This window comes from Spea bombifrons, chromosome 5, assembly GCF_027358695.1.
Source record: "Spea bombifrons isolate aSpeBom1 chromosome 5, aSpeBom1.2.pri, whole genome shotgun sequence".
NCBI lineage: Eukaryota > Metazoa > Chordata > Amphibia > Anura > Pelobatidae > Spea > Spea bombifrons.
The window spans coordinates 7957115-7979021 of record NC_071091.1 but is presented as its reverse complement, the minus strand read 5'-3'; the positions used below and the strand labels follow the sequence as shown (position 1 = coordinate 7979021).

At 39.2% G+C, this 21907-nt stretch overlaps 1 protein-coding gene across 1 annotated transcript; it reads right to left on the bottom strand.

Annotated features, from left to right (window-relative positions):
- Positions 1-397: 397 nt before the first annotated feature.
- On the bottom strand, positions 398-19995 carry DYNC2I1 (dynein 2 intermediate chain 1). Its single transcript, XM_053468453.1, has 22 exons — positions 19866-19995; positions 16761-16814; positions 15572-15989; positions 15114-15190; positions 14639-14950; positions 11234-11302; positions 10602-10797; positions 10111-10213; positions 9353-9482; positions 7718-7829; positions 7021-7109; positions 6616-6745; positions 6063-6226; positions 5722-5884; positions 4605-4703; positions 4446-4507; positions 3831-3882; positions 3163-3223; positions 2281-2380; positions 1857-1988; positions 1231-1454; positions 398-647 (listed from the first exon to the last, which is right to left on the bottom strand). Exons 1-22 carry the CDS (start codon positions 19884-19886, stop codon positions 485-487), a joined length of 2931 nt encoding a protein of 976 aa, XP_053324428.1. The 5' UTR covers positions 19887-19995; the 3' UTR covers positions 398-484.
- Between the last annotated feature and the right edge of the window lie 1912 nt (positions 19996-21907).

Sequence of the window (21907 nt, the reverse complement as noted above, 5' to 3'; positions counted from 1 at the left end):
GTAGTTTGTTGGCACCACCATGTGTGACTGGGAGGTTCTCAAACACCTTGGCAATGTGATATGATTCTTACATAGAACCGTGGCAAGGTAACCAACACGAGTGTTCCCCTGGAAATAAAGCGTGGGGTGCAGACAGTTCTCATACAAACTGAATATATGTGTTTTAACCTTGTAATTTAAAGAAGTTCCTTAAAAGTAACAACCTACTGACCACAGAAGCAACCCCGACCACACCGCCGGAGCATTCTATAGGTTACGGAACAAGCATCGAAAGATTGGGCAACTTGTTTCAAGGTTTCCGTTAAATTCTTTGCAAATTTACAAATTTGGTGGTTTGAACTGTCCCACTTTAATACAGAAAGTGCAAGAAGGTAAAATAAGTGTCAATATAAAAATATATATATATATATATATGGAACTTTACAATAAATTATGCAGTTGTATCGTACAAACTGTGGTTATTATATACAAATATATATCATTGCTAATATAGAATGAGGCATAGCTTGTCGTTCTCTTTCGGCTGAGGCTTAGCCCACTGCTTTTTGATGTACTGGACTTCCACTCGCCCGGAGGCTTTAGCCAGAGCCAGACCCATCAGGCTATCGGTCTTCTCTGGTTCACCAAAAACAGCCATACTGGTAATCCTGGAGAAATGGGGAAAAATATTCAGATTTACCATTTTAAAAGCGTCAACGTTTTTCAGATTCTTTGGCCTGTTTAGATAAGCAAAAACTTATGTTAAATGGGACAGCTTTTATTTATGCCCACCACAAAATATAAACTATGGGAGCGCACAACCTAAAGAGCATAAAAAGGCATACAAATTCACATTCCCCGGCTGCTGCTAGAATAATAATGCCCAATAAACACAACACAAAGCAAGAATATGCCGAGCATGCGTGGATTATTGCTTTGTTCTTTATATTATATATACCGTATATATGCACACTATGTCAATGACAGCGGAAGTAGCCATCTTTACTACGCAGGAGACAGTTTTTGCTGAACGTTGATTGAAGTTAACAAGTCTAAAACATGCGCAGCTGACGGATCTACTTTAAAAGAGTTCAACGGATTGTGTTAACTCTTTCATTGCGTCTACGGCATTAAAAAAGTTTACAGATTACACTATGCTTTCACTGACTTGAATTCTCTGAGGCTTCGAAGGGTTTAAGACGTATTCTCAACGTTCACATTCACATTTCGAGAAGATTTCTCTCTACTTACTGATCGGACAACACGGATTCCTTGGCCACTGGTTGCAAATCGTTCTGCAGCAAATCCCACACGTATATACAACCTGCAGCATCCAACACAAAGAAAACGGAGGGTCTCGTCAGAGACCACTGTACTGCAGCCACCGCCTGTCCGTTGGTGCTCTGATCCCACTGCATGGCCGGGAACTCTGCGTAGGTCGTATGTAACCGTATACAACCGTCTGAACACCCTGCCTTAAAGAATACAACAAAGAAACCCATTATTAGCAAATAAACAAGATGGCGATATCAGCCTAAGAAGATATTATTCTTCTCATGTCCCAGAGATTAACATATTCACATGCTAGACTGACTTTAGAAACTCATCTGGTGTGTCCAGGGTTAATTTTTAGTAGGGAAATGCCGGTTAATTTATTAGACAAGCTGGTTACCTGCATGGAGAGCCCGGCATGAGGTATAAGTGTATCATTCCCTGAAGCCCACCTAGAGGTTTATCAGCTGCATGAGACGTTAAAGAATAAAGAATATACTGGGCTATTTTCCCAGGATGGTTCCATTATGAACACGGCGTAAACATGCGGCTTAAATGTTTCATGAAACTATTAGTAGGTACGAAATAAAGCCAGGATATGTTACCAGAAATGCAGGAACATGAAAAGGAGAGAAATCCATCGCGATGACATGTGATGGTCTGATCCTGCCGTGCAGAGGTTTATAATGCCTCGGAGGTTCCATTAATCCATATCTTGTGCCATGAGTTACAATTCCCTATTATAAAATAATCAATACATCCATGGTCATGCGCGTAAATTACTATTCAGCAGGGTTTTTCACTTTTTAGTGGGGAGGGCCGCGTACAGTTTAGAAACGTATTAAATAAATGATGTAATACAAACAGAATCAACGGTTTTGGTTTTTTTTTTTGGTCCGGACAGATGAGGCTATAAAATAACTTGGTTGGTATATACAATAGAGCAATAATTAACTGGTCCGTTGGCTGTCCGTTGGATGTCAGGGTGCATCAGACTGTTTTGAATGACAAGAAACGCACGTCACTTACAATATCAGTTCCGACGAAGAAATGATTAGAGTCCTGAGGAAGAAACTTAACATTCAGGGTCTGAGGAGGACCAAGCGACAGGACATCTTTGGGGAAAAAGCTAGATGAAAAAAATGACAACGACGTTGAGTGGTTAAGAGCAAGTATTAGGGATGCACCAAAATTAAAATTCTGGACCGAAACTGACAATTCACTTGCCCGAAACCGAAAATGACCCCAAAAACAAAAAAGTCACACTTTTATTAAAAGTAACACACCAAAATTAGACAAAAAAAATCAATAACATTATTATATATATATATGATTAACAGCAATCACACTCCTATCATGCCCAGGCATACCCAGATTCCAGCAGAGTGTGCGGTTAATTTTTTATATATATATATATATATATATATATATATATATATATATATTGCTATTGTTTTTTTCTGTCTTACACACCAAAAAAATCATATATATAATTGCAAACAGCAATCACAACCCTATCATGTCAAGTCAGCCAGTACATGCTGGAATCTGGGTATGGCTGAGCATGATAGGAGTATGATTACAGGCTTCCTATGCCATGTTATCCCCCCCACACTTACACATCCATGCTATCACACACACACTCATTCACAAATATTCATATACTCATTCATTCCTTTAATCACATACACTTGCTGATACAGCTTCACTACATACTATATAGTAAAGTCTAAGTATTTAACGGGTCCACCTTAATGAAAAAGAAAAAGCGTGACAGGATCAGAGAAGTTATCATTATTACCTCAAGGAATTAAAGCAAAAAAAAAACTAAATCTATTTACTATTACGCTAAATTAATTAACATATCGAACAAATATTGAGCATACGCAGGAAAGAGACATTTGCACCCACCTGCCATCGAGAAATATAGAGGAACTATAAACTAACTTCACTTTGCCTCCAGGAATCAGACCTGAAAAAGGTCAATATTTCAAACATGCAATAGAGTTCATTGTCGACAGAGTATACATAGGAGATAAAATAACACCAATAAAAACACTATGCAAAAAATAGAAGTCTTGTTCCCAAATGGCACTTTTTTCCCTGGCCGTCTCCACTTAAACCAGGTAGCGTTAGTTTGTAAACCCCCTGCACATGGCCAGTAGAAAGTCAATGAGGGGGCTGCCAATCACATGTACGCTAGCAAAACGCAGGTGACTGAAGACAGGAAAACATGCGTCCATATTGACTGAAATATGTATCGTATATATTCACACATTTATCAGTCATAAAGTTAATACAATTAAACTTAAGGCATGACCCAATTACACTATTTTTAAAGAAATTATGATAGGATCTACACATATACATGCGTGTGAGAGGTTTGAGAAAAAGCTCAAATCTCCCATGTATGTCCAATAACACCATCCAAAATAAAACAGATAGAACAATATAACTAAACTACAACTAAACTACTAAACAACAGAGAATTAGGGTGCCATAAAATCAGAAGAAGTGCTTATGATGGATGGGAACACACGGGATACATACACACACACGGGATACACGCACGCACGTACCTAAATCATTCTGTGAGCCGGCCATATCGTCTTTTCTTAACTCCACCACCACCTGAAGAGAAGAAGAAACAATAAGATAAAAAGACACGTTAAAGGCGATTGAAATCACAGGTGGAGATGATGTGACATTTGTTGTGCTGCGATGGATTGTTTTTATACGTGGAAAGCCTCGATTTCCTTCTTGGTCAACTGCGGCCCTAGCAGTGTTAGTAAATCCAAGAAACATTACTACTTTCATGACTTGGAACTGACCATGGCTACTGGCTAATGATTAAATCCTCTATATTTTGAAGCACTGGGGCATGATAACAGCATCATGTGAAACATCTAAATAGACATGGCCCAAGCTGGCGAGGACACAGAGCCCCATCTTTCAGGCCTAGAGCCATGTATGAACATTGGCTTTGTCGTGTGAGCTGTGATTGGTCACTGGGCTGTCACATGACTGCGGATTTGCTCCCATCCCAAAGGACTGCATTGGTTCTATGTCGCCGCGACAGTCCGTTGATCACACAGTGGTTATGTTTAAACATAACAGGTTAAAGTACATTTACATAAATCATCATGTATCAAAATGATACTAAAGACTCAAAAATGTTTATTTTGTACGCTCACCCATAATATAAGATGTCCAGATTCATCTAACGATGCTATTTGGAATGACAATCCCGATACCTCTGTGGAAATAAATTAAGAAGAATAAAATGGTTTCTAAGCTTCGTCAATGCAGCCGATTGCAAACGGCCCATCACGGCTGGATGTTCCGGTCTGTACCTTCCTGGGAAGAGAGCGAGGCTTCTTTAGTCACCGCACTCAGTACTGGATCCATTGCTTTTACCGGGCTTGAGTGGTTAACATTTGTGTAGACTCCATCTGCAATGATTAAGGGATTAGATGAACTTTATTTTAATATCCTTGCGTCTCATTCACAAACGGAATAATCAAAAGTGAAGAGCTTTTTAAGGTTAATCTCTGGTCTATGTGGTTGAAAAACAGAAAACACGAAAACAGGAGATCAGAGACAAAAGGTGATTTTTTTGGAGACCCCAAATACAAGGTACATTTATTAAAAAAAATAAAACAAGAAAAGGCCCCCCCCCCAAAATAATTTGAAATAAGTTATAAGGATGCAAATCAAGACAGAAGTAAAAACACAAAAAGGAGACAGCAGTGGGTTATTAGCATTTATAAAATTAAACTGATTTATACCACAAATGCCAGAACAGTGTTTGGTATTAAGGAAAATAACTCAATTACTGAAAGAAATTAGCAAAAATAATTATTATAGCCCATAATAGAAACAATGAAAAAGCTTCTTAAGTTTTGGTTGAACTTGGTAAATAATAAAAATGCCAGATCTGAAACAGCATCAACAACATGAAAATGTAATAGCAAAATACACTCCAATTTAGCTAACCCAAAATGAACTGTAACTGGACATTTCACCTTCTGCAAGAAGAGCTAGCCCTGAATAATGTATATTAAAACCTGTGAGGCGACTCAAGAAGTCCCCCCACAACAACTATGCTTTATACAGGGCCAGCTTAGCTCTTCTTGCACGTTAAGCAAGCAGGGGATCAACTGCACAACACAGAAGGTTAAGCATTTAATCTCATTCAAAAAACTCATGCCTCAGCTACAAGTGGTTTTTTAAATAAATAAATAAAAAAAATTAAACTATTATTATTTTATTGTTATTCATGTTAATTTTGAGGTGATTATTATTGCTAATGACCTCACAATATCATGCTTTATTTGTGCAATTCCCTTCACTTAGAAAAAGTATCTTAATTTTTTTCTATGACTAATCTAGAGTATAGTTTTAAACATAATTGAAATTCATTTAAGGAACAGGTATGTGAAATTAGGAGAAGGTCAGCAGGTTACTAACCGGTAGAAAACGTGGCGGATCTGAAAGTCCAGCTGGCGTCCCCCAGCTTCATTGTCCGATGCATGCTGACGTCTTCTCGCAGGTCCCAGATCATTACCGAACCATCCGCGGTCCCGGCAAACACAAGAGCCGCCTTCCCAGGGCTGAAACAGCAACATTTCACCTACGGGACACAGACACAGAACTCATGATTGTTTTTTTAGGATCGTGTTGAGCGTTGCAGCATGTATTCAATATTCGGCAAGCAGGTCTTCTGTATTATATGCTTTGTCTATACATTCAACTTTGTAGGAACGATCACAAACATCCAGAGAATTCCTAATTTCAGAGAATAATCATACCTCAGACTCACAGACCAGAACCTTCTGAGGAGCCGTGGGTTCCCATATGTTCCACACACAAATAATGAACTTGTTGACGGGGCCATTGCTGTTACAGGAGCCGTGTACTGAGAGTAATAGGTGTCGCTGAGCTTCAGAGAACTGTAATCTGCGGACTACGCGACCTGGTAACACAGAGAAAACAAGAGGGACGTTTCATCCATGAAGAGTTTACTATAATTCCATCAAAGACAACGGTTAGACTTCAGATTCTGGCGGCTGTCGCAAAGGGACACGGAAACGGTTGGCGAAGGAAATAGGGAGACAGCGACAACAAATTCTCTTTTCCGGACGGAAAAAGCCCCCTGAATTTCATCTGAACCGAAAGAGCAAGAAACATAACTTTCTCCAAATCATTTTGGTTCATTTGCACAAGTCAATGTGTAACGATTAACCCTTTAAATATACTTTTGAAAGCTGCTGACTTTAATAGTTTTATTGTGTACTGTCAAACACATTTGAGGACTACCCCACATTTAGACTGAATCATTTTTACTCGGGATGTATACTTTACCTTGAAGAAATGGCAAGTCGGTATTTAACTGGAAGCAGCCGTCGCTGATTGACATACAAGGTTCCTTGGACTGGAGCTTAAATTCTGATCGTCTTTCGGCACGTTCTTCTTCAAGCAGAACCGCGATGACCTAAAACAGTTAAAATTAGTTACAGTCATTGGAATGAACATTATAACGTGCATGTATTGCGTAGTTTGGATCCTTTGATCAAAATAGGCTCACATTTCATAGCAAAATATACGGATCTCATATAATATATGGTAACATTTGGTAATTAAACTTATTTAGAGTAACTTTCCAGATGGATAACTGGTAAATACGTAAATTGTTTCTTATGCTTTTTGGGATGAAACAACAGGGTTGTTACTAACTATCTGCAGATAAACCCAGAAGAAGACGTTTACCTGGCAAGAGGAGCGAAGAAAGCTTGTTAATCTTTGGGAGTTGAGCTGTGCTACTGGGTCCTTACCATCTGCTGCTTCATTTCTGGACCCTAAGAAAAAAGGTGAGAAGTTACAGCAAACGGTGAATATCTAAGTAACAATCTACACAACGCTTTGTTTATGGCACATTTTAGGAAACACTTACACATGTGACAGCATTTGATAGGTATACAAGTTTACAGTCTCATGTCTCATGAGTATGAATGCTTGAGTTTAAAAAGTAATAGGGGTTCAAAGCCTTAGATAAAATTTAAGGAAGTTTTCCTCTGCTTCTGCTGGGAGGCCGTTTCACTCATCTATTACCCACAGCCTGGAATAGAGTAAAGGAATTTAAACATACATGGGATAGGGCTATGGCTCCTGAATCATAGAGGGGACTAATGACCTTTTTGAGCAGGGGAAAAACACGCAGATTGGTTATTAACTGTCATTAAATTCTATGTTTCTGTATCCAGATTTATGTATGTGTTGTATATTTCCTATGTTCATGTTTTCCATTCAATAAATGTGCTGTTCTATGTTATATTCTGAAGTGCTGATACACTTAATACTCCAGAAGCAGCTGAAATGTACTTAAAGCTATAAAGCAGTGCATATATCACATACATATATCACTAATAAAGTTATTGTAGGACAGGAACAGCTCTAAAATACCGACCTCCGCAGACCACAGCGCTCTCTCCCGGGTGCTGGGTCCACTTTTCCATGATATCTATTTCTTCAGTTTGAATGTCTCTGTCAACACAGTCTTCGTTGCACTGCACATAAGCCTGTAAAAGAACGAGGAGGTTATATGCATTCGTACATCAGTGGGATTTAAAATACTGTTTTATAGAAATCTGTGTCTTATTGGTTGTCTTTATTCTATGTGTAGAGGTAAAAACAATGGTACATCCCTCAAGATTGTAAGCTTGCGAGCTGGGCTCTCTCCTAATGTTTTGGTTTGTCTTAGTCTGTCAATTCTCTTCTTGCCAGACCCCTTGAATATCTGTATTGTATTAAGCGCTGCATAAACTGTTGGCGCTATATAAATAAAAAAGATAATAATAATAATAATAATAATAATAATGTGACTCCCGTCACATTCTTTCACTCTCTAAAATCAACTGTGGAGATCGGACTGGGTTCTTTTCAGATCGAAACATTGAAATGGGGTCTTATCCGGACTCAAGCTATTTACAAGATTACTTGTGGTTCTTTTTCCCCAACAGCCTAAAGTGTAAAGTGTTTTTTTATATATATTTTTAGCATCTGTCGGGGCGATGTTAGTCTCTCAGCACTTCTAGCACATGCATATCACTGGAGAGCAGAAGAGGGTGAATACTATAAAAGTCTATTCGATTTGGTATTCTCTTTATATTTCATTTATAAAGCGCAGTCACATTCTCTAGTGCTATCTGCACAGAATACAATTGTTAATGTACATGTAATAGGGTAGGTGCACATATTTATTAAGAAGAAGAAGCCACTGAACCATTCATGCACACACACATTATACATGCATAGTTATCTATTCACTAAATGTCACGCTCATGCCAACAACCTCACTGCCAATTTATCAGCAGAGATAATCAAGTAAAACTCTTTGGCCAAACAAAATTTAACAAGGACTGGGTCCAGCAAAACCTAAAAAGGTGTCTCTGGTAAAAGTGAATCAGTCAACATTTAGCATTCACTTTTGGATGAGCAAAATTCTCGCTACCTAAGTATCCATTGCTGGGTCTGTGTAACAATGGACAGACTTCGTACAAAAAGTTAGGATTTCCAAATGAATTGCAATTAACATCAGGCTTTCCTGTTTTAGTTATGAGCACAGAAGTATCAGAGATTACCCAACAAAAAAATTATGTTTTTTGACTGAAAAGATGCTGATTGGTAGACTCTAGATTCCAATTTGTCTGTCAATCCGATTCAAAGTGAGTACTTTGAAACATGATAAAACATGATTGTTTACCAGCAAGGCTATCCAGTAAACGCGCAGTGGGATGGAGGAGTTTCTGCATCATGTGGGAAGGATTGGTGCTGACCCATAGTGAAGGAGCTGCTGGATGACGTTGCGTGCAGGGTGTAGATTGGTGCAGTATGGCATTGTGTTTGGTAGGGGCTGCAAAGTAGTGTTGTGTGTGTGTGGGAGGGGGTTGCCAGATAGTGTTGTGGGACAAAGAATAAAAAAAGATATGTTTTGCTTGAGCTCATGTTTTACATTCTCCTGTACAGATGTTTATGAGTCACTGCAAATTCATATGCTACGCTGACTCATCAGATCTCTAAATTAGTATTAATATACATATACCTGCTTTGTATTGGTTTTACCAAAATTTCGAATGTACATGTCGTACTCCTTCACAGGAGCGAGGTCAAGCAAAGAAACGGTGGAGGAGAAATCCAAGTCAACCAGTCGTAGAATATCTGTGCTGCGTTTTCTTTAGTATCAAGGAAAAATAAAAATGATTATGTTATTTATGTTTAAGTTAAGGTAAGGAAAGTTTGATTACAAAAGGCCATCCAATAATGGGTCTCCAGCTCTTAATCCACTACAAACATTCACCAAGCAAACACACAGACCATAGTAATCATACAGCGTTAACAAGAGGTATAGAACCATAATAGTTGAAGCCTCTGTTTAACCAAGTTAGAACTACAGGATTTATAGCTATAATTTATATACAAGCACCAGACATCTAGGAATAACCACACATCTTAAATAGATTGAAAGAGACCATAAAGTAGTGAACTGACTCCTTATTATAAGTAACCGAGAATTTAAATCAAATTAAATAAAAGAGTCAACATAGGAACCTACACAGACCTATACTAACTCTACATGTGGAAGTAATAGGTTAACATACCTAAAACATGCGTGAGTTTTCGACATGACGGGTTAGCGTGCTTAAAAGAGGTGGGTGAGAAAACATCTCCCTATGTCTTTATCCATTTTTATTGTTATAACTGGACATAGTCTAAATGTATATCTTTATACCTTAAGAAAATGATTATATTTCATATTATATAAAAAAAATGAATTTTGCAATAAGAAGCATACGTACTTACTTTAGTTTAGAAGCTATTTGGCTGTTAACTTGCTTTTGCTTTGCAGACCCAAAGTCTATAAAAACACCCCGGTGACCCCCTTTATTTGGAACACTTGGTGGTTCTACAAAAAAAAGAAAATTGAAACAGAAAGCAGATTGTTAGTAAAGGCAATGCCATGGTTTGAAGTCTATGCTGGTTTCTGACATTCTTAGAATCCGCAACAACTAAAACATTTTGTGGTCCACCCATGTGGACCGAATCTGATTTGTATTTTAGTCCTGAAAGGCTGGAATACCAAGGAATGCTAACTCCTAAACTAAAGCATGAAGTGCATGATTTTAACACAAGGAAATCCAGATGGTTCTTACGGGCCATCAAGTTCTACGTTTTAATATGAAAGGAGTACAAAAAAGAGCAAACAAACAAACTTCCGCATTAAAAACGTTACCAACAATAAAAGGTTGATCATCGGGTACAGAAGGTCCATCTAATGATCTACTACTACTAACCTTTTTGGTGAAGTTCTTGCTCATTGAGTTTTATTTTCTGTGTTGAATTAAACGAGGCAATCGTTTCATTTTCCAAAGTCATAGCCTTTTGAATGGCTTCTATTTCTGGATTCTTCAAACGGGGAATACTTTCTTGAATTTTTACAGGTTCCTTTTCCTCGTGGTCACTTTCGTCTTCAAAATCATCCTCGTAATCCTAAAAGAAATCAAAATAATACAATACCAATAATAAGAAATGGACTACGCAGCGTCAGGAAGATACGACTACAGCTGTCTTTCATCTTTGAAAGTTTCTGTTCAAACCACTCAGCTGAATGTAACATAATTTCTAACATTGTTCCATTTCCATGAATATTTAATCATGTCTCATTCATATTTATATTTTTTTTCCTCAAATAATGCATAGCGGTTATGAAACGCGACTGCAGCCACCAAGCCCTCCAGAGCCTTAAAACATCCATAAAACACTCAAAAAGCGGACATTAAATGAGCTTAATAAATTACATCCTTCTACTATCTTTTTAAAACAGTTTTTGATTGTTTGACATGAAAACAATAGTTCTTCTAACTGAAAGCATTTATTACAACAGATCACATAGTCAGGAGTGTAACTGCCTGCGCTCCTTACAAACCTCAAAGTCCTCTTCATAATTTGTGGAGTCATCATAGGCTGCATCAGAGGCTTCCTCTTTGTCTGTCCCCTTAAATATTAAAACAGAAATATTTGAGAAAACACTCAGTTTATTACCAACATTTCATTAAATCTAGTTGAAGATGCTTTAATCAATCGGTAACTTAACTGTAATGGATATGTACACGTAGGAACCTAGTTATTTTGACCTATAAGCACTTACTGTGTTAAAGACCCAACAAGGAGAGCAACTGCTTGGCATTAAACGTATATACGTTCCATATTCACAGGGGTGTGTGGCTTTGTTTTCATTCATAGATGTACTTTTTGAAGCGTCTGTCACATCCTAGAAACGTTTGCAAATCTATTCATATACCGTATTGGCTCGGATATAGGCCGCCCCCGTATATAGGCCGCACCCTAAAAGTTTGGTGCTTTTTTTAAAGAAAAAGTTTTTTTCTTTAAAAAAGCACCTAAAAAACATGCTGCCACTCTGTCCCCCCCCCCCGAGATATGCTACCACTGTCCTCCCTCCCCGAGATATGCTGCCACTGTCCTCCCTCCCCGAGATATGCTGCTGTCCTCCTCTGCCCCCCCCCCCGACTTACCGGAGCAGACTCCCGGGTGTCTTGCGGGGCCGGCGGGGGAAATCTACGCAATACAACTTCCGGTGCGGCACTGGATGTGCCGGCACCGGAAGTTGTATACGCGTATTGCGTAGATGTCCCCCGCCGGCCCCGCAAGACACCCGGGAGTCTGCTCCAGTAAGTCCGGGGGGGGGGCAGAGGTAAAACGAATCGTGCGGACAGTCCGCACGATGCGCTTAGACAACCTCCCGTGCCGGCACCCCCCGCCGTGGGAAGTGCTGGCAGGGGAGGCTGTCTGAGCGTATCGGGGAGTAGGATGCAGGTCCCCTGCACCGCTGCGGGGGACCTGTATCCTAATCCCGCTGCCTGCCCGGGCGCTAGACCCCAAATATAGGCCGCACCCCGACTTTAAAGACTTAAAGTGGGGGGAAAAAGTGCGGCCTATATTCGAGCCAATACGGTACTTTATTGAAATTCTGCATCTGTTTTTCGCCTGAGAAACCTTTATAAATCACTCCTGCATCTGCTACGTTTAGTCTTTCACATATTAGGGTAACTAATGACCATAAACTAGGCTGTGATGCTTTCTCTACGGTCTTTACCTTTATGCTTCACAAAAAATAAAGTTGAACCTAAACATAGTCGCATCATCAGAGGAATGTGCTGTTGAAATACAGGTAAAAGGTGGAAACATGAACTAAACGGTATGCCTGGGGAGCGATTGCCTAAGTAAAGACAAATTGGAGAGATTTCCTAAGGGACTTATCGTTACGGGGTGAATTGGCCCCATTGCACCTCCGCATTTTGGCTTTGCTGAAGGAACTGTCCCCTTGGGTGTTAAATATACACAAAAAGCTATAAGAATAGGCTTTCGTATTCATAAAGAGTACTTGGGCACCGAGTAAAAGGGTACTGATGAGGACACTCCGCAGTGTGTTGCCCTTTATAAACTCATAGCCGCCATGTTGGGTTTTTTTTTGTTACCAATTATTTGTATGTTTTATTGATGAATTACGAGCTGTGATACTTAAGCATCTTTTGAGAAGATACAGCGATTTTTCTTAATCAATTTCGAAAAGGGTCTTTAGTTTCAAAACCTGGTGTGAAACCGGGCTTGTAAAAATCTCAGTTTGAACGACTTTCAAAGGAAAAAAATAATGTAATCGCGTTGTTTGCATCTGGCTCAATGTTTCACACATCACAGAGGGTCTGGTCGATATTTTCTTTCAGTATAAGATGATGAAAGGTTTTTTGGCAGAAAGATCCAGGTCTTGGATTAACCTCTAAAACACGGATCAAGTCGAAAGGGTTCTACAAAATAGAACGGCTTTCAACATTTTGTGGAAGATGTATACATTTCTACATAAACCGTTTAACTCGATATATATTTGCATCACACACATAATTAGCTGTAAACACCCCAAAAAAGGTAGTGGTTTTTAACACGAAAGCGTTAGTGGAAGTCTATTAATAAGTATTTTGATGACTGGAACAAACGAAAGGAGAGTTAAGTCTCCTGGCGCGTTAGATGTAATCTGTCCTCTTTGTAACAGGTCCAAATAAACAGAGGATGGAAACCTGGGTTAACAGCTGCAAGACCTTGATGGAAGTTATGAGAAATGATTTGAGTAATCAAATGTTTTATTTTTAGAAATAAAAAAAATACCAAAGAAAAGGTCCAGCGGTTAGAGTGGCCCAATCTCACGAAGAATAAAAATGGTTAAGATCTCCTGAAGCGATCTGCAAGACTCCGACGGCTAGCTAGGCTCAGTATTCATGACTCCATTACCAGACACTTTCTAGGAAGTATAGAAATTCTCCTCTAGAGTTTGCCAAAAACGCATCTGGATGTTCCTTAAGAATTCTGGAACATTCTTTTTACAGATGAGTTCAAAGTGGAACTTCTTGGGTGACATGGCCCCATCTATGTCTGTTCAAAAGGACATACTGAGTTCCACATTTGAAAAAAAACTCATACCAACAGACAAGCATGGCGGTGTCTGGGATGCTTTGATATGTTAGGACATGGACAGCTCTCAATGTTTGATTGGGTCCATGAATCCATAAACCCCACTGAGATGTTGTGGCAAGACGTGGAACAAGCTGTTCCTGCTTGAAAACCCACAAATGTCACCAAGTTCTGCATTGAGAAGTGGGTCAAAAAGCAAACACATAATATAATCAAAGTGTCAATACACATATTATATCAATAAATATCTATGTTTATGTGAGGTTTTCACCACACATAAGCATACATTCCTCATGTAAACACCGTGCACCTGAGTCATGCTTGGGGATGAAGGGAGATGTGCACACACATAATGAACATTAAACAAAAGAAATAAAAATACATTGTGTATGACAGGTGCACCTTAAAATACCAAAATAACGGAACAATGTAATTCAGCCGAAGGCTAAAAAGCGACCCTGAACTGAATGATAAATTGTAATGCGGCCCTAAACTGGCTGGGTATAAAATATTTAAGATGCCACTGTAGTCTATAAATCACAGTATAAGGGACACTTTATTGTCCCACGCAGCCTCGCTGCACTGCGGCAAGCAGGAGATGTGTTGGGCTTAATGATAAGCATAGGAGCTGGGGGCTGGGGAGAGGAATAATGTGGATGCCTTAGTACATATGATGGGCGGAGTGTCTCTTCCATCACAATCCCACTGAAAAAAACAAGCAGATGTGCATATCTGTACTTTGACATTAAAGTTACTTCTTTAAACAAAATACATTAACCTCTGTACGTTCCATCCTTCCCAGCTTGAAAGCTCGGCTGGTGCTGCCAAAAAGAAAACTGGCTACACATACCTTGCGGTCACTTTTTCTTCTTTCATTTTGTTGTTCGGTTTTGTGTTTCTTTTCGGTGCGCCCCTTTGCGCTGTCGCCATCAAGTAAAGCTTGTTCTCGAGGGCTCCTCTCCTTCAGTTTCTGTAAGGTATGGGCATTTTCTAACGGTTCATGGATGGCCGTACTCTCCAGACTCTCCTTCTCTCGTCTGCTTCTGTGCCTTTTCTCTCTCTCATCCTGTTTCCTCTCGCGCCTTCTTCTCTCTCTGTCTGGATCGTTTAAATCCTCCCTGTGTTTTCTATGTCGTGAGTCTCTGTCCTCATAATCTTCACTCTTTAATAAATAACGTAGATGTTTAGTTAGGGGGCCTTTAGTTGTATCCCAATTTTTTCTTTAATTCATGTTGGAGCTATAACTGTAAAGTTGGGCAGACTTTTCTATCTTAACACCGGCCCAGACACCTTTCAACCCTCATAAGGTTTGTTACAAAACATACCTCTCGGACTTTCCTTTCCTTTTCTCGTCGTTCCCTGTGTCTGCTTTCTCTGTCTTCGCTCGTGTGATGGTTTTTTTCTGAAATATAATCATTAAAAAAAATCAATGTTTCACCTTTTGCACTCATTAAATAGCAATGCTTAAAACCAAAAAAATAAGAAAATATTTAGTTTTTCATTAAGTTGCTAAAGTTGACAAAACAACAGTGTCCCTTAAATCTAAGCTTAGCACCACCACAGGGAAACAAAATAAATAAATAAATTGCATCAATAATCGTCTGTATATGTGTATTTATATATAATCAACTTGCAATACATTTATTAATGTTTTGAAACCATGTATGTCCATGGGCAATTCATTTCATTGATTACCGCTGGGCACGGTGTTCATGCCGGTGGGATCATCTTTTGCACAGTACTATATTGGTTTTGTAGACCTCGGCTGCCAGCTCCAACATACCATGACTCTCTCTAGTCTCCCTTTGTTTCCGTTCCTTCCCCTCCGTCAGTTCACCTTCTCTGTAATCTTTAGAAACTCTTGATATTTTACCGAGATCTTCTCCGCTGTATTTCCCCTCCCTTGCTTTGTCTTTCTCTCTCACTCTTTGTCTGTCAGACTCATACTTTTCCTTGTCTGCCTTCCGATCTCGCTCCCTGTCTCTTGGCTTTTCCTTTTCAGTGTGATGGTCTCGACCCCCTTCCCTGTCTCTGTCGTAGTGTCTGTCTCGTTCAGAATATTTTTGGTGCCCTTTTTCTTCTTTCCTTTCCTTCTCTCCATGTTTGCGTCTTCGCTCTATAAGTTCATCTTTGTCTTCAGCTCGGTGATGCCTCCTTTCTCTATGTTTCCTTCCATCATGCTGTCTTTCAGAGTCTACAACCTGAGAAATTAATCAATTAAAAAAAAAAGAGTTCACATTTCTCAAACAAAGGAAAGGTGGTAAAATAACGCATGTTATATATTGCATATTAGAAAAGTTAAAATTAAACGAGAGAGATCAGTTATTCTTCAGTGAATTCAACATAACTCCTATAACACCACACAATACAATATATTATTATATTATTTGTATAAAAAGTAGAAACGCTTAACAGAAAATGTTATTTCATTTTGTTCCAATAAACTCCCTTTATTTGCGGACCTGTCGGCCGCCATTGCTGTCAGTCATGTGATATTTTGCGCGACTTTCCTGCTCAAACACCACACTGACCTGAATGCATACAAATGGATAATATCCAGCTGCCTGAAAACATTATATTCTGGAAAAAATGTAAAAAATGTACAGCACAATACCTTTTAAAACTCATTTAATCTATTATAAGTAATAAAACAATGGCAGAAGTCATCTTTAAACAAAGGTATGTAACCTTTCTTACTATTGCACATGATTAAGAACATGGCCTTCGGTTCTGGTTGTCTTTTTCTCTAAGACAGGAGGTGCCTCTCCCAAATGGGGAAAAAGTGAAGAATACACCACTATGGGATTCCATGTTTTGTAGAGGTATATTTATTAAATCAGAGGTATAATGCAAAATCCTTAAGTTTAGGGATAAGAATACCTTTCATCAAAACTGTTTTTATTTTACTTTGAGAGTATATCTCCTGATTGTCAGAGAGAACAGTAATAACGGAAGATACATTTTTGCGTTACCTTTAAGTGTTTCTGTAACTCCTCTGTTTTCCATGTGTCTTCCTTGGACTTGACCTTAAAAAACAAAGAGAAGGAACGGGGAAAACATTAGGTATGCCTCTTTTATTGCATGGTACAGACATGGGTTATTATTATTATGATAATAATAATATGCAAATTAGATTTAGGAATGATAAGTTATTAGTTATTGGAAGTCAGATCAGGCTATGTATCCCCATTATATATTCTTTCCATTTAGGTATTACCTTGCACAAACATAATATGTATAAGGGTATTACGTCAAAGAGATTATCCGGTGGCGCATTAAGGGATTCGCTACAGATTACCCAGCGGCAGATGGCGAGCAGTCGAGACTCGTACTTGCCTATCAGCGTTTATAACAGAAGTTGTTTACTGTCATTTAAGTCTAAAGACGAAACAGGCCAAGTCCCTGAGAGCCGATGGAGCTCACTGAGTAACCAAAGCAAAGTCCGTTTTACTAGACTAATGAGTTCAAGTGTTGGTCTCTCCACAAATTAAAAACCTGTGTTCATTTATTATTATATGACTTTAAATTAGTCTGGATTTAGAAAACATCTATTCCAGTGGATTGGGACAGACCATGAACACCACATTTCTGAAGGCTCAGGTTTCCCTGGCACTGCGGCCATACTGAACTCGGGATGACGGGCGCTCGAGTATCGAGTAATATCAGGGCATTGAGTCCCTGTGAAGACAGAAGGGTTTATTCACTAAAGAGAGAGTTGTGGTTCTTCACTATTCACTGAGAAGAGCCACAACTAGCAAATGTCTCCAACAAGGAGGGCCTATTCTGTCCCGCCATAACATATAATTCTACGGGTGGGGAAACATTGACGGCATTTCACTGATTTAACTATACATTATACAGGGCCAGTCAAGTACTTCCAGCGACAGAAGATCAGGGGGTTGGACCCTTCCTAATGTATAGTGAAGTCAAGGAGCCTTAACCACAACTCCTTTCTTTAGTGAATAGACGTGAGAGGTGTTTGTTCAGAGTGGGGAGAATGTTCTAAATTAGCACAGAGAAAGCTACTGCTGATCCACGAAATAAAACACACCGGGGAACTTTCTAAATGAGCCGGCCCTGAGACTCTTTAAGTATTAAGTAACTGCGTTCCTGTACGGGCTATCACGCTGTATCAACTCCAAGCGGTCCCGCAACCATCAGTCCACCCGACAAATCCTTCACGCAGAGCCAGGTGCAGAGGACATGCGATGCTCCCACAAGCATCACCAACGAAGTAAAAGTATAGCGATCTCGCACTCAAGATACATTTAGATCAGCAGAGGAACAAATGTTAAGGCTCAACGCCTACGACTAACCTCCATTCAAGGCACGAAACGTGTTAAGCCGCTCCTGATGTCGTCGCTTGCTGCACTTTCAAAAGAACTTTGCCAAACTTATCCGGAGTGCGAGGTCTCTATATTTTCGCTTCTTTAAATGTTAACCCTTTAACAGTCCAACATGCAGGTCCTAAGTAGTGACTCATCAAGTGTCTAACTAACTCTCTTAACTAGTTCTCATGGTAACCTTGACTTGTCATTATTTAAAGAAACACTTAATTTAATAACATCCATTCAAAGAGGGATATCAACAATAACATAATAGTAGCTAAAGCACCAATTAGGAATGCTAGATGTCATCAGATGAACGTAGAATATGACTGAGTCAGCTCTAGACGGTGCAACTGAGATTTGAGTAAAACCCTGAGAGTTCCCAGGTATGGGAATAAGCACCTAAGCAGGACAGAGAGGGAAACCAGCCCCAGCATCAATGATGTCTTGTATGATGTCATCATCTAGCACATGCTGTCCAAATCATCAGCAAATACCATAACACCTATTCAAGGTACCAAAATCAGAATATTTGTTAAAATTGTATTTTAATTATATTTCAATAAAGGCTGATTTAAAACGTATCTGTTATTTCACAAAACCCTTCCTCTTACAGCTTAATTCTTCACGTGAACACCATGGGAGCAGCCATCTGAACTTCCACTTTCCAATAAATATATGATCATTTCTTCCCAATATGTTATCTCTCCTGTATTGTTAAGTTGCTGATTGCTTCAGAAAGCCATTTGTCTTTTGTTAAAGAATAAAAGGACGATAACTTCTGGAAATGAATTATATGTGCTAATATGGTCCCAAGTATCAGCCGCCTGCAGTTAAATGGTACCTAGCTTGGAGTGAAAAGCTTTTATCAATTTGCTAATACTACTGAGTTAGATAATACAACATCCTCAGGCAGAGAATTCCATATCCTTATTGCTCTTACGGTGAAGAACCCTTTCCTATGCTGAAATCTCCATTCCTCAAGCCTCAACTGTGGATTCTATTTAGGAAAACGCGATAAAAAGAATCTTAAATAGGCGCTACCATACGAATCGCGTGTACCTCCTCCGTACACGATCATAATACGCTTCTGGTCACTCTTACTAAAGGACACACAAGGGAGTCAATTAGATGTTTTCTTGTATTAAAACCCTTCAGCTACAACACAGCCAGATGATTCAGCAGATACCAGCGAGAATCCGTCCGCTGTGCATCCCATAATATCACCACGCGTGCCGGACTACCCAAAGGAAATTAAGGGAACAAAGTTATGCATAAAATGAAGTGGCGGCGAAAAAAATTTAATTGTGGTATTATCACCATAGAAACCGACGCAATAATCCTGCTGACCTGACCATTCCATCGGTTGATTTGTTTTTTGTTGATCACTTTTAAAAATGTCAGGTTCTCGAGAAAAAAAAAAACTTCTATAGCCATCATCCCATAGAAAGAACAAGAAAAAAGAGTATGGAGCCTCCGGTGTTTTAGTTGCTAAAATAAGATGTTACCATGGAAACGGCAAAAGGAGTGATTGCACAGTAAAAACACCTCCTATCTGTGTATATATATATATATATATATATATATATATATATATTCTTTGACATGGAAGCATAAAGGACAACATGCTATTGCTTTATAAATCGGTGACAACACGAGTTATACACTAGCGCTTCAGACATACACCCCTCCTGCATATATATCTATCCTCCATAGTAAGTCCGTTACATGCTAGATCACAGGCATTACCCTGCCGTGCTGCATGGCCATCTCCGGTCCCGTCTTCCCTGCGTCGTTTTTTCGGTTACCATGGGCGATCTCGGCAGCAACTCACAAACTAGGTAGCCGCCATGACAGTCCGCGTCACAGCCAACGCGCAGGCGCAGTATGCGCGTCACCAGGGCGACGGCTGAGCCGGGTACATAGCAACCGCGGCCTGCAATGTAACCAAGATACCTGCCACTTACATGCAAGTTTTAATGTCAGTATTTATTATATTAATAAATGTATTATATGAATACATAATATGAATGATTATATTTATAATGTATTATTTATATTTGATTAAGAACTATATTATAGAAAGTGTATTATTAAGCTGTAAAGGCTCCTGTAAGTTATCATTGTTATTACTTTTTTTTTTTATAAACGGTGCAGTTCCAGTGGGGAGGAATAAAAACATTCATTTAACATATACAAAATGAATAAACACACGCATACCTACCAAACTGCTGCTTTTTAGGGGAAATTCTCATTTTTCAATACTGTTCCTTAAAAACGGGGATGCCTGGTCACCCTAGCCAATATTCAGACTATTTGGATGCTGTCATCACATACTGGAAACCTTTAAAATACATTACCCACAGTCCTCCCTGTTTGGGGAGGGGTAGCGTGGCTTAATCAGGGGCAGGACTAGCTGTGTGCGTGGGCGGTGCTAGCCCCAGATACCTTACATCTGTATGTACAAACATGGTCCATGAGGATGGAGATATATAAGCTGTTCATTTGCAGGGTTATATAAACTCCTTTCTCCTTCTGTACCGCTATGTTTAAATGTGTGTTATGATGTAATTTCTAAATTGTCATTTATTTTAACTGCCCCTTATTGGGTCGGGCGATACTGCCTAAATGCAATGTGGAAGCACTAGCATAAAGCTGTAACGCTCAGCCGGTAATCAGGTGCCACATTTTTTCGGGTCTGCTGGTTGAGGCGCTTTTTCCCTGTAAATGTCTCCTGAATACCTGTAAGTACTAAAATTAACACTTATTTTATATAGGAGCGCCAAAAAAACCAATTCTACTGCAGCCTTTCAGAGCACCGCAGACCCAAAAATAAATAAATAGTATAAAAAAATTAATTAAAACAAATAACCAAATACCCCGTATCCTTCACAGCTGCGGATTCATCTAAAAAAAACCTTTATAAAGACACTGGTTTGTCTTACTCTGTGTTATGTTTTTCTATACCTCCCATCAGTCCTGTTTTTTTTCTCATATCTCCTGTGTGAAAAATTCAAACCTCACTTGCTGCTTCTGCACCCCACCTGGTATTAAAGGGACAGCCCCCCCAATTTCAAATCCAGTTACAATGTAAATGAAAAACATAATCCTCCTTTTTAAATGTTTTCCGTGTACAAAGATGAATAGTCCACTAAATCTCAACTCTTGCTAAAGCCCCGGCCCTGAATGTGCCTGTTTTATACACGACATTGGGGTAGAGATTAAGGCTAAATGCTAACGATGAGTCCTGTTAACTCTGTTTGGCGATTGCAAGCTGCTGGTCTAATGTGCAACGGCGAGAGGTTGTGATGTAATAAGGTGATACATTGTAGTAAATTGTTACTGGTTTGCACGGCCGTCGGGGTAATAGAATTGACACCTGTAATGGATTTGTGAATATTAAAATCTAGTTAAATGTATACATATAGGAGGGATGTGGCCCCCAAAATGCATCACTCGAGTTCGAATGATACTGGGCTCAGCTAATTATGGAAAAATAAAAAACCTTTAGAAATGAAGAATTATAGGATCTGGTATCACATGAATGAAATTAGATTTGGGGCCACATTAAGTGTATTACTTTAAATTCATTTTTATGTGGGTCATTCCTGTCTCCATAAATCACAATATACTATCTGTTCATGATGTCATTGAAGCAGAAGCTCTCTTGTGAGGTCATCGTTATGCAGACAATGGCAGCTGTAGTTATACAACACGAAGGAAACAATAACAAAAAAATGTAGGCGTTTCACGAATTTATTCTGATCTTATGATGTTATTTGGAAACACTC